The sequence below is a fragment of the Convolutriloba macropyga genome, chromosome 5 (assembly GCF_964194025.1).
Source record: "Convolutriloba macropyga chromosome 5, txConMacr16.3, whole genome shotgun sequence".
Lineage (NCBI taxonomy): Eukaryota > Metazoa > Xenacoelomorpha > Acoela > Convolutidae > Convolutriloba > Convolutriloba macropyga.
In genome coordinates, this window is record NC_134472.1 from 63,819,304 (window position 1) to 63,835,524 (window position 16,221).

Below are 16,221 nucleotides of genomic sequence, written 5' to 3' on the forward strand. Positions count from 1 at the left end.
GTACGGATTAGAAGGCCGATTAGATAAGTCATTAAAGAGACTGATCCAAAAGACTACAAATCGAAAACCTTTTTTATCGAAGAACACTACATGTCCAACAATTCTACGCAAAAACAGCGTTCAGGCAAAAAACCAAAAAAAAGTATTTCATTGGAATCAGAATCTATGCCCCTTTAGCCTTTATTCACGCCTAAACTGTGGATAATTGCGGCGTTTATCTAACGAAAACCCATTACCTGTCAGCTGAAATCCTCACATAGCTTGTTTCATAGCTCCATAGATAACAAAGAACGTTCTTTGGTAATTCGAATCAGTCTATTTAACCACAAAATGACTGCAAAATGCCTACAAAGAAAACAAATCAAGAATTCTTTGAAAACACTTTTTCCAAACCATAAAACCATGAGATTTAATCAGAAATTACAATATTTGTTTGTTGCCCATCATTTGAACATAAATAGGGCCTCGTTTATTTCCCCCATATGGAAACAGACTGGTCTGTAACTGGGATGAAGAAAAGCATAAAAGCTTCAAAAAGAACAGAGTCAAAACACAATTGGAATCCTCTTTTCCTTGCAAAAATCAACTCTGGGAACTAAATTGGCCTCTCTGTTGGTGCACAGTTGTCAAAAAAACGTCATTGATCACCAAAACAATTGCGTAAGAGATGTTTTCCCAATTGAAATTCCATACATATCAAAAACGTGATTCAAATTTGATATATATATATATATATATATATATATTTATACATATATGTATATATATATATATATATATATATATATATATATATATATATATATATACATATCCGAATTTACTTAGGGAGAGGCCGCAGTTTTTTTTTGCAGGACATTTTTCTAGGATGTAGAGGTAAAATTAGGGATTAATTGAGTGACCAGCGATAAAGCCGGAAGTTTTTCTGTCCCCACTACCTCTAAGTTTTGGCAAATTTGGTTAGAGAAACAGATTTTTTGCTCTCTATCAAGAAAAAAGAAGAAACCAAATTTTTGAAAATGTAGTCAAAATTTCAGCAAGAGAGATTGGTTCAAGCAAATCAGCTGCACTTAATTATCATCAAATCAAAACCATTGGTAATGTTGCCAGCAACATCACAGTTTTAGCTTAAATGATCAAAGTTTCTGCAAAAATGAGAACAAAACAACGGACGTAAGCCCAACGTTCACAAAGTTTAAAACGCCCTAACTCCTCGAAAAAAAAACGAAATCGAAGAAAAATATTTTTAGTTTGCTAATCTACGCTTGACTAGCTTTCTTTCTGTTGATACCAATCACAAATCGTTGCGACGAATATAAAAACGGGAAAATAAAATTCAGAATAGCTCGTCAAGCAAATTGTTCATCTGTTTTGCAAGTATCTCTTAATATTGAAAGAATGCATTTTGGATTAATATCCGTTGTGGTGGTATCAGCATTGTATTTGGATGTGTTTGGAGTGCTGACGCAGTTTCTGTTCCAGCGGCTGAAAGTACAAAGACAAGATGCAAAACCGAAGGGATCTTTTCAACAATTGCCCCCCCCCCCTTGGTACCTTGTAGAGAATCACCAGCCCTTCTGCTGTGCTATACTTTACCACGATATTACTTGGCTTACAGTTTAGATAGCCGAAGAATAGTTTAACAGCAGTTGCGGATCGCTGTTCATGGCCATGCCTCTCATGCGCTGTGGGATGTAATCCAGATATTTCGGGTCGGTTGTCGCGGCGAATCCGGTTGTCCGGCGTCGTGACGGACCCGCCAGTCGGAAATACATTTCGCTTTGTATTCCAGTTCGGCTAGTTGCCATACCATGGCCTATTTTATTCTATTCAATTTAACATAGTATGTACAAGCGTGGAAAGTTATTAGTCCTCTCTGATTGGTTAATAAACCACTCGCTTAAATTCTATTCAAAATAGCCCCCTTTTTGCAAAAGGGGGCAATTAATTAAAAGATCCAACTGAAGTCCGAATAGGTAATTTGTATTTTGTCACTCCGACGGCTACTCTCAAATTGCAACAAGATAAGCTTTACAAGTTCGAACTTTTTTTTAAGGGGACATAGAAATAAGATCTGTAAACGAACTTTCTTTACTGGAGGATAACAAGACGTGGAAACTCAACACCTACCATAGGAACAAAGATTTTCAGAAAACTCTTCCGCAAAATCAGTATCGGTGTCACTAGACAGATAGAAAGACCATCCATAACACGACACATTGGAACAATTAAATTTCGACTGAGTTGGTCAATCAACTCACTAATTATATTTGAGTAATTAATTTCAGGATAATCAAGCAGCAACAGTGCGTTTGCTGGATTAAATTTCAAGACTTTGTCATTCTTTTTCAGAACCAATGACAAACGACAAAGTCAACTAAAACAACAAGCCTTAAAATGCTTCTTGTCTTTATTTGAATTTGTTGTTTGTATTAACTCTTTGTTTTTTCTATATCAGCTCTCAAAGAAGGCAATTTGATTAGGTGTTTAAATTGAAAACAATTCTATTTGAAAGTTATGAAAGTTTTCTATCTTTTCGTTATTTGGTAGACAAATAGTCAAAAATGGATTGAATGGGGTCGAAACACTATGTGCAAAAGAAATATTAATAAGCCGCCTTGTTAGGACCTAAACTCAATGTACATATGATTTTAAGAAAAACTTAATAAGAAAGTCCAAATAGCTTTGGATAAAACAAAAATTCAACTAGCAAATTAACAAATACTTTTAATATTAAGGATATGGGTCTTGTTATTGAGAAAAATTGAGGAGTAGACAAAATAACAAAGAAGGGCAAAGTTAAAAAAACGCTTTTATATTTTGAAAACAATACATTTGAAAGCGATGGACACCCAAGCAAACAACAGAATTTATTAAATGGCTTCAATTTTATGTGCGCACCAATCCATTTACAGCTGTCAAAAAGTCTTGCGACTACAAAAAGAACCAAAACAGGCAAAAACCAAGTGATGAATTACATTTTTCGAGTCCTTAAAATCATATTTTGCTGACTAAACACTTTAAAAATAAACCAGAGCGCTTCGTTCCAAAGCCATTAAGCTGATATGTGAATTTTCATCAAGGTTATAATAGGACAAGAAATCGAAAAAGGACCTCAAAAACAGATAAAAAAGGCATGAACACTCGTATCAAAGCCAAGAACCTCCAATCTAAAATTTAACACAGCAACGATTGGAGTATTTTGTTTTTTGATGAAGTGAATGCGAGCTCTCTTGTTTTGCTGAGAATATTTGACAATGTAAAAGAAATATGATAAAAATTAGAGAATCTCAAAATTTTCCATACTTTTTTGAAACCCAATTTTTAAAATTTTTAAAACTATAAATCATAACAACCGTAAGCTATCAATTCAAAATAGTAAATAGACTGATCTTTTAGGGATTAGAAATCCAGTTAGCAATGTCATTGGTGAGACTGAATCAAGAGACTACAAAATGAAAACTAATAACCGCAACACAAAATGTCAAACTATTCTACGCAAAAAACAGCGTTCAGGCAAAAACAAAAAAGTTTTCAGGCGATGTTTTCCGCTATCATTTATCAAAATCAAAAATTTTTTATAAAAATTTTGAGTTGTTTGCTTTTTCAAATTTTAAAACAGAGGAGAGAGCAAAATACATTTCGAATTCCTATCTCATTTTTCAACATATCTTTAATTAATTAATTAATTAATTGATTAATTAATAATTTCTAATCGCAGCGGAATAGCATTAAACCACTGCGGCCTGCACTCAGCTGCCCTTTTTCTCCTTATGTATTTTTAATGAGCAGCATTGCTCTTTTTTGGTGACTCTGGTCACTTTTTTTGCGTCTGAAATTTTCACGTGGTACCATCCTTGCAGCCAACATTGGTCAGGCTAAGGTCAACCTTACGCTCTGGTTAAGGAAGAGCTCATCCCTACACAGACAACTTCACTGAGGCAGAGCACAGTTTTTCAAATAGCACTGGGTACAGATTTTCAAATAAATGATCTAAAAAAGAATTGCAATCATTTTCTCTTGTTGTCAAACTTTTGATAATAAACTCTGTGTCCTCTTGTTCACAATGAGATGACGAAAGGTTGATAATTTTTAATCTAGGAAGACTATGCTTCAAAAAAAACTATGCATTGACAAGTTGCTATGTGGAAATGAACAAAATGCATAAAATATATCACTAAAAAACGAAATTTTGTGCGTATTATACAAGAATTTTTGCTAATTGGTAAAAATTTGCAAGAAATCTTCCAAAGCTTGAAATTTTTCCAAATTTTTTCAACAAAAAATATAATTTTACGCTATGAATAAGATGGCCATAATCAATCACTCCCCCCCCCCCCCAATATTTTTTGGTTTTTTAAAAAAAATATGTCGGACTCGAAGACCGCTGCAATATTTAGAAAAAAGGACAACCGATCTTGAATACAGATTAGAGCCAGCTTTTTTGTTTCTATTCTTGTTATGGTTTTAACGATAGAAGTTCGATGATCACACGTTTTGTGAGGTTATTTATTACACACAAATTCAAGCAATAACAAAAGGGATATAATTGATACGCAATTGTTTGTTATCCTAATAAGTTGTTTGTTATCTTGCTTTTCATTGTTGCTACCCGAGGCTTCCGCAATTTGGTTATACAGCTACTGTTTGCGATTGGACAATAACAATCCAACTTGATTGAAAAGTACAATGAAAGACATCTTTGAGTTTCAGAAATGACGTCCACTACACAAATGCCTCCAATTAATCTTACGACTTATGTGATCTTCGACAAAAAAAGATAAGACTAAAATTTAGAAGCCTGTACTAGATTCCGACAGAGCTTCTAATTTAAAAAATATAAGTAAGTCATTCCACCATGCAAAATATGTTGAGAAAAACGATTTGGAATAAAACTTGTATTAGTTTATCTTTGGAGAGATGTTTTTCTTGTTCTTGATTGTATTTATCAGAGGAATGGACAGTCTTCTGAGAGCTGGCAGTGACCCATTGTTTTATTGGCAAAGTTAGTTTTTAATGGTTGTTTCAATTCTAATATTGAGTGATAAAATTTACTGTTGTATATTCAAGTTGCCTGAATTGCAACAGGTTCTTGAAACCCAGTTTTATTGTTTTTCAACGTACGGATGAGACTATTGCTTTTATAGAACAGCAAAACCGCAGAAGTGTTTAACTGAGAAATTACTAAGCATTCCAATGGCAAGGGTTATGAGATAATGATATTTTCCTTGATCTTTTTCTGATAGATTTTTTTGCAACTGCTATTTTCCGAGAATATGCATTTTTCGACGAAAATTGAAGGATGGCTCCAAATTAGGCCCACATATTCAATCACTACAGATGCTTTAATATTTACTCCATTTATTTCAAAATCATTACCCTTCGGGATACAATTATTCCTAAAATGATGTTCTCAAGAAATCAAGTATTCAATTTTTCGACGTTTAATGATAGCTGCTTGAATTGGAACAGGTTTGTTTTTTTAACTATGGAGAGTCTATGTTGCATATGAAAGAGTATCAATAGTGAAGAATTTTTTTCTAAAGCCCAACTGTTCTGCGTTTATAATTCTGGTTTTCAGTAGATGACTACATATCTGCATTGATAGTAAAGGTTTAAAAAACTGCTTGAAAATATATAACTAAAAGGACAAGCTACAGGACAACCTGTTACCTTCAGATTCCAAGCTTTCTCCATTTTTCATTAACGTCATGACTGCGTGACTACTTGAGCAGATGTCCTTATGTTAAACAGCAAAATTAGAGAGCCACGTTTTATTACAATAGGCACTACCTTTATATCGTTATTCAATCCGAGAAGGGGTTATTTATTTTAGCAAGTTGTTGTCGAATGCTGAGAATCGATGTTACTAAAACTACCGCGTCCCTCACGAAAAGAATTTTTTTCTAGATTTGATATAAAGAAATTGTGGAGTTTTTATATAAAAAAACTATTCTCGTTAAGAATTATGGTTTTGGGTAGATGACCAGATATCTGCATTGATAGTAAACGTTAGAGGTTTTTTGCTTAAAGAGATCTAATGAGGATAATTCTATAGTTAATTTTGTTCCATGCATTTCCAGTCTTGATGAAAATTTTCCACATGCAAGTTTTGATTGTGATGAGAAGGTTTAATGCCTTTTGTGGTGTATCAAATGCGTTAACGTTAAGACTTTTTTTATCTCAGTTAGTCCGTCAGTTACGGCCAAAACAGGAGTGGTTGAAGGTCCCGTTGACTTTGAGGGCTAAATTTGTTAATGGTTTTATTTTAAACAGACAAAATAGAGAGCCACGTTTTACAACATCGTTATCCAGTCCGAGAAGGCGTTATTTATTTATTTAAACACGTTGTTGTCGAAAGCTGAGAAGGGATTCATTTATAGCTACCGCGTCCGTCATTAAATTCAAATTTTTCTAGATTTGTTATATGGAAGTTGTGCCGTATTGATTCAGTGTCTTCAGAACAGCTCAAAAAAGGAGTGGCAGAAAATTGATCCATAGAACTACGGACAGTCTTCGATTTACGTAAAAACTGTTCTGCGTTTAGAGTTCGGGTTTTCAGAAGATGACCAGATGACTGCATTGATGGTAAACGGTAAATGTTAAAAGACTTTTGCTTAAAAAGATCTAAAGAGAATAAATCTGTAGTTAAAATTGTCCAAAGCGTCTCTTTTTCTGATAATTTTTTTTTCAGATGGAAGCTTTAAACGTGATGATAAGGTTTGCTGCCTTTCGTGATGTATCAAATACGCTAACACAATATTGATCTCGTTAGTCCGTCATTACGGCCCAAGCAGAAATATTTTAAGGTCGGGAAGAATTTGGAGGGCTAAGTTTGTTAATGGCATACAGGCATTCCTTCTTTGAAACAACCGGAAACTGGTTCGCAGTAGGTTCTGCTCTTTGCTTCAACTATCTTGTGTAAGGATGAGCCCAACCACAACAAATTCATCCAAAATATGAAAACGATAGTTTACTAGATTTACTCTTCTCGTTTTTTAATGGTTAATTTGCCAAAAATTTTCTTAAGATGTATTTAATTAGAGTTTGCTTTAGGGTCTCTGATTTTCTTGATGAAATCTCGCCTATTTTTATCATTGTTTAATTTGTTTAAACTCCTGAACTTTGTCTAACGCAATGATTTGGCAGATGAGGAAAAATTTCAGACCAATTTTGATTTTTGAGTAATCGATATATGAAAGACTTTTTTAATATCTTTGCAATGCTTTGTTCCATAGCGGTCCTAAACTTTTGGTTTTTATCTGCTCTTTCATACGGTTTCAGTTGAATTTTTTTTTGTTTTTTTTGTGCGTGTCCTATCTAAAGGGGCAAGCTACAGGACAACCTGTTCCCTTAAGATTCCAAGCCTTCTGCATTTTTCATTAACTTCATGATTGCATGACTACTTGAGCAGATGTCTTTATGTTAAACAGCAAAATTAGAGAGCCACGTTTTATAACATTAGTCACTACTTTTATATAGTTATTTAGTCCGAGAAGGGGTTATTTATTTTAGCAATTTGTTGTCGAATGATGAGAATGGATGTTACTAAAACTACCGCTTCCGTCACTAAAATAGGTTTTTTCTAGATTTGATATAGAGAAATTGTGGAATTTTCAGTGAGACGCTCTAGAAACATTTAAAAAACAATTTAGTTGCAGCAAATTGATTTTGATCCAACGAATTATGGACAGTCTATGATTTATATAAAAAACTGTTCTCGTTTAGAATTATGGTTTTTGGTAGATGAGCAGATATCTGCATTGATAGTAAACGTTCGATGTTTTTTGCTTAAAAAGATCTAATGAGGATAAATCTATTGTTAATTTTGTCCCAAGCGTCTCTTTTCCTGATGAAAATTTTCCACATGCAAGCTTTGAACGTAATGAGAATGTTTAATGCCTTTTGTGGTGTATCAAACGCGTTAATGTTAAGACTTTTTTAATCTCAGTTAGTCCCTCAGTTACGGCCAAAACAGGAGTTGCTGGAGGTCCCGTTGACTTTTGGAGGGCTAAATTTGTTAATGGCATACAGGAATTGGTTCTTTGAAACAAATGAAAACTGGTTCACAGTAGGTTCTGCTCTTTGCTTCAACTATCCTGTGTAAGGCAGAACCCAACCTCCAAAAATGTAAAAGCAATAGTTAACCAGATTTGCTACTTTGTTTTTTCAAGATTAAGTTTTCATAAGAGTTTGCTTTAGGGTGTCTGCTTTTGTTGGTGAAAATCCATCCAGTTTTACTTGTGTATAAATTGTTGAATAAAGTTACTGAATGCATTGATTGTGGCAGATGTGGAAATACTTCTGACCGGTTTTGATTTTACATAAATCTATGAATGAAATACTTTTTTAGAACTTTGCACTGCTTCGTTTTATAGCTAATATAAGTTTTCGTTGTTTATGTGGTCTTTTTATATGGTTTCAAAATAAAAACTTCTTTGCTTTCTTCTGACGATCTCCTAACTAAACGAGCAGGCTAGAGAACAACCTTTTCCCTTCAGGTTCCAAGCCTTCTCTAATTTTCGTTAAAGTTGTAGCCTTCAGAAAGCAGTCCTCAACCAATTGATTCAAGGAAACTCTGGTAAACTAATTTACTAATTTTTCTCATTATCCTGTATAAATTTTGGAATGGCAGAAGATATTGCAGAAAAACTTTTGGGAACGCCAATTCTAGAAAGATGATCGATTGCAAAGCTGAGGGCAAAAGAATAACGCTTCACACATTTTTATAACTGACATTATAAAATTATTAAGAATTAAATTTTTAGAACAACTTGTAGAAAAAAAATTGCTTAAACGCAACAAGCCGCATGGGAGAGGGATAGGCTCAAGTTTTTCTGTATGGTTGCGCTCAACAGTTTAATGTTTAGATCTCCTATCAAAATAAATTTCTGATTTTCTACACCTACAGCGTCTGAAGGAATTGCCAAACAATCTGACAACTCGTCGCTCTAAACTCTCTGAGGATTATATAGAGGACATAACAGTTTGGTTATCTCAGATTCTATTGATTCCTTAAACTCATTTCAAAAGTTTTCGGAAATTTTTTTCAGCTTGTAAAGATTGTTGAGTTCTAAAAACCTGAGCGATTTAGTAATTAGAAGCATAATACCGCCTCACTTTTTCCTGGTGAGGTTATATCTATGTTAAACAATTAAAATATTGATCTGATTTCCAATTTTTTGTGACGGTTTTTGCGGCTAGCCATGTTATGGTTCACGATTATCAAGCGCAAGATCTGCAATTAACTGATTTCTCTAATCGTTTTTATACAATAGAGTATTGACAACGAGTGTATGTAAATGCCAACATGAACCTTCCAAAAAAATTGCAGAGTTTTTTGAAGTCAGACATTCAATTTCTCGAAGTCAAAGGATTGCTGGAACGACTTTAGCAGACTGCAAATTTTGTCAAATGTTCAAAATTCAAATTAGGAGGGGTAATGGATTTGTGCACATTTGATTCCTTTTTTGCGATACGCGTACTGAAGTGGTTGAAAATTTTTGATTTATGTGTTTGTTTGCAAGTAGGAGTGAGGGATGAAAATTGGTTGAGATTGAAAATTTGGCTTGTGTGTTCTGTGACAAGTTTAGGTAGTTGGTCATAGTTTGGTTGGACAGAAGATAAAACCCATTTTATCAAAAAGGGTAGACCCTTCTTATCAGTATAGTATGCACTTACAAAGAAAAGTTTATCAAAGGCACTTATATTCATTACTGATTCACATAGTTTGATAATCTCGGTATTGTTTACACAAGAGCAGAAAACTTAAAAAAAAAAAGAAATGAATTCTTTCACTTTAATGATATAAGCACCATTTACTGTTAATGGTTTAAAATGATACTTCTTAAATACCAAAATTATTTTAATCTAAGATTTTGTCATTTTTATTGTATATAGTAATAAATTGATTTTGAAAATTTTGAGCTTTTTTGTTGTTCTCCTTACTAAATGACTTAATGCCTCTTTGATTGGTAAGAATATCAGAGAGCAGGGTTTCTATATTATACACTTTTGTCTCGAATTGTGCTCATTGGATATACATGGAATTCAATGTCTCTTGGAAGAGACTGCTGTTGGAGCCTCACAAATAATTATTAGGCCTACTGTGGAGAAAATTAGCCCCTTCACTTGGAAAGATCTCATTGGTTTTCCGTGACCTGAATATCAGATTGCTGTTGTACAGACATAGCAGCTGCTGTTTCAGGTCCAACCATGATCTTGATTTGCTTCATTTGATTTGGCAAAACTCAAAAATAGCTGCTGTTGTTCTTTCAATTGTTTTTAGTTGATAATGGATGTCAACGATTCGTGCAGCTCATGTTTCAGTTGATTTGATCATTTTTTCCAGCTTAGAAATATTGTTGAGTTCTAAAACTCTAATCAACTTAGTAATTAGAAATATAAGACCGCCTCAGCTTTTCCTGGTGAGGTTATATCTATGTTAAACAATTAAAATGTTGATCTGATTTCCAAATTTGTTCGACGGTTTCAGTTAACTGCTTTGGTTGATAGTTTTTAAACAATAGAGTATTGACAAAGAGTGTATATAAACGCCAATATGAACCTTCAAGAAATTGCTGAGTTTTTGGAAGTCAGACATTCTGTTTTATGAAGTGTTTGTGAAAAATTCAAAGGTATGCTGGAATGACTTATGCACACTGCAAGTTTTATCAAATGTTCAAAACTCAAATTAAGAGGGGTATTGGACTTGTGCACCCTTGATCACTTTTTGCGAAAAGCGTACAGAACTGGTTGAAATTTTGTGATTTTATTGTTTGCTTTCAAGTAGGAGTGAGAGATGAATATTGATTGGGATTCAAAATTTGGCTTGTGTGTTCTATGACAAGTTTAGGTAGTTGGTTATAGTTTGGTTGCACAGAAGATAAAACCCATTTTATTAAAGGAGTAGACCCTTGTTATTAGTATAGTATGCACTCGCCAAGTAAAGTCTATCAGAGGCACTTATTTTCATTACTGATTCACATAGGTTGATAATCTCGGTTTTTTTTAAACAGGAGCAGAAAACTTAAAATAATGAATTGTGCTCTTTCACTTTAATGTTATAAGCATCATTATTGTTATTGGTTTAATAGTAACTTCTGATACACCAAATTTTGTTAGACTAAGATTTCGTCAGTTTTTTTGTATATGGTAATAAAGTGATTTTAATGTTTTTGAGCATTTTGATTGTTTTCCTTACTAATTGGCTTTAAATTGTAAAAGAAATCAGACAGCAGGATTTTGATATTATAATTTTTGTCTCAAATTGTGCTCATTGGATATACTTGGAGTTCAATGTATCTCGGAAGAGACTTCTGTTTGACCCTCACAAATAAGTGTTAGGCCTACTGTGGAGAAAAATAGCCCCTTCGCTTGGAAAGATCTCATCGGTTTTTAGAGACCTGAATGTCAAAATCCTGTAGTACAGACATAGCAGTTGCTGCTTTAGGTCCAGAAATTCTCTTGATTTGTCCCAGTTGATTTGGCGAAACTCCATAATGGCTGCCGTTGTTTTCTCAACTGTTTTTTGTTTATAATGGATGTCAACGATTCGTGCAGCTCATGTTTCATCTGACAGCTTAGTGGTTTAAACGAAGGTGACATAAAAATTTTTGATTCAGAACGAAAAATTGACTTCCAGGAGCGAAAGCGTTAAATTATGAAAGCGAAGAGCAACTGCAATTAATGACGTTCAATTGATGTCTGAAGTTCAAGCGGTGATGAGAATTTACAAATTATCCTAAGAGTGATCAGAATTTTTAACGAAGATCAGAAATTACAAACGGTCCAGTATGATCCAATTAACCATACAGAACAAACGTCTGATCATGATGTGCGCTTTAAACTTCTTGTGCGATCACACTGAGCTCAAAATTGTCACTGATCCGACGTTCCCAGGTGAAAATGACCACGGGGCAGACAAAATAAATCAATTGCCCGGAAATTCTTGCAAAATCTAGACCATCTGTCCATAAGCTGTCGGATTTGAGCAAAATTTGGCTCAACCGACATAATGTGACCTATTTAGTAAAATTAGTTTCAGATTAATACAATTTTGCTCATACGTCTTTGCTCCCAAAATAATCTGAGCAGAGAACGGTTTTATTTAAAAACAAAGGTCTGGATACTGTTGTAACATTATCTGTTCTTAAATACTGATGCATAAAAAAATTTTCAATTGAAGAAAAACCCATTTTGAGAGTATTGCTATTGAAAAGAAAACAAACTTTTGAAAGCTCAGTTTGTTTTCAAAACCAAAGATATATAACCCTGAGTCACAAAGGAAACAAAGATAAATTTCCATTAACAAGTCCTCATCTGCACATAATCAAATGCGGTATTTACTTTTAAATTAAAATATCTTTTCCCTCAATTAAAGACATTAGAACCATAAGGTCTACTGCTGATTAACGGTCACAATGAAAATTCACCCCAAAAACCTGACACAAACTGACACAAAAACAGACCCCAAAAAGACACGCACACACTGGAGTGGTAATTTGTTCTGCCCCCAAAGCTAATCAAATCCAAATATACTTTCTAACAAATTAACAGCCACATACTACCCTCAAAACAAATTTGTTGATATGGAAGGTATATATTTTGGCCATATGTCAGTACAACAGCACTCAATTGAATTGGTTTGCTTTAGATAACAAATTGGAAGCTTGAATATAAGATATAAGAAAATAGCACAGAGAACAATACCGATTATTACATCGCCTACTTTTTGTAATTAAAAAAATCAGTTTTATCATTTTTAGTCAAAATTGAGAAGGAAACAAAAAAATTGTTGGTACTACTTCTACATGTTCTTTATTAAAGTATTCGAGCTAGATAACGTCTAAGACTCGAACTACAGAAAAACGGTAAAAGAACAATCTTTATTCAAGATAACAATACGTATTTTCAACGATAAGATCTTATTCGATCACACATAACACTCCTCCTCGAACGTACACATAGGACATCTAAAGTAACACTGGCGGCAAAAAGGCTAGACAAGACCTGTTAGCCTTTTGTGAGCCAATAAAGGTCAATTCAGCTCATGTGTGAGGTAATTTGGCCTTGCTTTGGCCTTAAAGTTAAACCATTCAATGCGTGTTGTTAGTCTAATAATTTTATATCTAAGTCATCTTAATCTAAATCGGGCTAATTTAGCTTAAAACCGCTCTCAAACGGTTCGTTGCTCAAGGCACATGTATTAGAATACGGATTTTGCTTCGTAAGGTTCGACATGGTGGGGGCTCGATTAGGCGGTTCTTAGATTGAGAGTACAGTGCAATACTAACTGTGCTATGGTTACTTGTTTTGTTACGCATACAATTTAAATATACTCACTTACTTTTGTCGCTGCATACAATTCTCGCTTACATTTCTCGCTTACATTTATTTGTATTCACAACATCATCCGGCCCCGAAAGTGGTGTACCAAAAACTGGAATCAATTTTACAACGGGTCTGACATAGTTACCGGACTTAGTTCTTATTTCGGCGGAACGGGCAAAGCCGTCGTCACCAAAGCGAAGTTTTTCGATACGTCCTAGAGGAAAATGGCCTCGGGGAGATGAGTGTTCGGCGAGCCATACCAGATCTCCTGTTTTTAGCTCATCTGAAGCGGATTTTGACCATTTACTGCGACGATTCAAAGCCGGTACGTACTCATCCAACCATCGTTTCCAAATTGAGTCGGCATACGATTGCGCCCGGACGTAACGCTTTCTGTGATCAAAATCGTCACTTTCAACTAATGAAGGGAGCATACTAGGACGGAAACCGAGAAGAAAATGATTTGGAGTAATTGCGTCCATTTCTGATGGATCATTGCTTACAGAAGTGAGCGGCCGGTTGTTGAGCGTCATTTCAACTAGACAGAATGTTGTTTGGAGCACCTCGTCAGTCAATCGGCGGTTACCGATTACAGCGTAGAATGTCCGTTTGACACTCCGCACCATGCGTTCCCAGGAACCACCATGATGGGGGGAAGATGGAGGGTTAAAGTGCCACTTAATACCTTTCTGTGACATTTTGCTTGCAATCGCACGTTGGTTCAAAGCTTTAAAGCAAGCTGACAACTCTTTCTCCGCACCAGTAAAGTTTGTTCCATTGTCTGACCATAGAACTTGCGGTGTCCCTCTTCGTGCGATGAATCTTTCTATGCCCATAACACAAGAGCTGGTATCCATAGAATTTACGACTTCAATGTGGAGCGCTCGAGTTGTAAGGCACGTGAAAAGGAACCCCCAGCGCTTCTCAGTTGATCGCTTGACGGCGACATAGAACGGTCCGAAGTAGTCTATCCCTGAATTGGAGAAAGGTGGGTTACCATAGGACAGACGCTCGACTGGTAGATCCGCCATCATTGGCTTCACTGTGTCTGCACTACGCTTACGACACAAGATACAATTGTGCTTGATTGACCTCAAAGCGGGACGAAGCCTGATGATAGCAAAACGGCGCTGGATGAAAGCTCGTAAGAATTCAACAGCTTCGTGGTGGTTTTCTAGGTGTGCCTTCAAAAGAAACAATTTTACTGCAGGATGACGGCTATCTAAAATAATGGGGTGTTTGTGGTCATAGTCCGCCTCGACCAAACGTTTCAATCGGCCGGTTGATCTAATCAAGGCATTTGGGCCAATGAAGGGCGAGAATGGTGCGATGCGACTCTTCTTGTAAATTTGTTTACCATCAAAGAGAAGTTTTTGTTCAACTGGGAATGATTCCAACTGCATGAGAAACTGAAGCTTAGCCTCAGCTACTCGAAGTTCATCAGGATTGCAAATATTGCGGCCTGGTGTACGATATGAAGCATGTTTGGGGAGTATACGGAGGAGATAGGCTGTAATTCGAACTAGTTTGTTGAAAGAACTGTTCCTATCAAAGTCAAATATTTTCACAGGTTGCATTGTATTGCCGGCAAACGCCATTTGTGGCTCAGTTACATCCTTTTGTGAATTGAGCAAGGATGGTTTTGTTTGAAGGCTATCTCTGATGCTTGAAAAGGGAAGTGAGAAGTAAACAAAAAGCTTGGCCCTGTTAACCAACTGCTTGTTCTTAAGTTTTCAGCTGACATGCCTCTTGTTCCAGCATCTGCTGGGTTGTCTGCAGTTGGCACATGGAACCATTGATCAACAGTTGTTGACTCTAGAATTTCAGAAACTCTGTTAGCAACAAATACAGGTTGCTTGTCAAGTGAACCCAGCCACTGCAGGATAGTGGTACTATCAGTCCACATAAAGACTCTGCTCAAAGGAATTGTTAGGGCTTTAATTATGTCAACTTTCAATCGTGTTGCCAAGAGGGCGGCCTGTAACTCTAGTTTAGGAACTGTTAAGCACTTCTTGGGGGCAACCCTCGCTTTCACTAGAACAAACGCAATTTCAGTGCGTCCAATACTTCCTGATTTTACTCTGGCCCTGAGGAAGGCAACTGAGCTAAAAACATAAAAACCTGAGAGCTGTCTCCGAAAACGTGGAGCTCCAACTGATCGAAAGCCCCGGAGAAGCAACTTCTAGGGATAGTTAAATTGCATAATTTAGGCAGATCTGAACTCCAGATTTTGAACCTATTCATCATTTCAATGGGCAGGGTGTTGTCCCAGTTTTGGCCACTCAGTCTCCAAATGTCCTTCAACAATAGTCGAGCAGTAACCGTGAATGGCGCGACCAACCCAATGGGGTCGAAGACTTTTGCTACTAAGCTGAGGACTAAGCGTTGCGTGACTTTGTTGCTTTCGTCGCACTTCGTGCCTCGACTAACGACTAAGGTATCCTTTCGATGGTCCCATTTTAGACCCAGAACATGTGAAGAAGCTTCTTCATCAGAAACTAAGATCACTTTAGGTTGGCATAAATGACCATTGTTTTCGATTTCATCCAGTAAGTGCGGCGTGTTACTTATAAATTTTGTTAGCTTGAATCCTCCTAACTTCAATAACTCAACTAACTTCTTGGACCTACTTAGTGCTTCGTGTGGTGTTTCTAGAGAATCCAAATAGTCGTCCATATAGAATTTATCTAATACAGCTTGCGCAGCATCGGGGAACTTACGAATGTTGTCTTTTGCTGTTTTCTGAAGCGCAAAGTTCGCGCAAGTTTGCGAATCCTTCGCACCGAATATATGTCGGCTGTATTGGTATACCATCACTTCTGATGATGGGTCCTCCCGCCTCAAAAATCTGAGGCAGGGCTGGTCGGCGAGTGGGACGCCCACTTGAAG

General features: G+C 35.9%; 1 protein-coding gene across 2 annotated transcripts in view; it reads left to right on the forward strand.

The window, feature by feature from the left end:
- LOC142340161 (uncharacterized) overlaps positions 1-16,221 on the forward strand; it is a 33,720-nt gene that overhangs the window by 4,542 nt on the left and 12,957 nt on the right. The window contains exon 1 of one of the 2 annotated variants that reach the window (XM_075390666.1): positions 6,229-6,595. The exons of the other annotated variant lie outside the window; for it this stretch is intronic. Within the exon in view, the coding sequence (XP_075246781.1) occupies positions 6,574-6,595 (22 nt within the window). The 5' untranslated portion in view covers positions 6,229-6,573. Of the gene's footprint in view, positions 1-6,228; positions 6,596-16,221 lie in introns of those variants that run through there. 2 annotated transcript variants of the gene reach the window in all.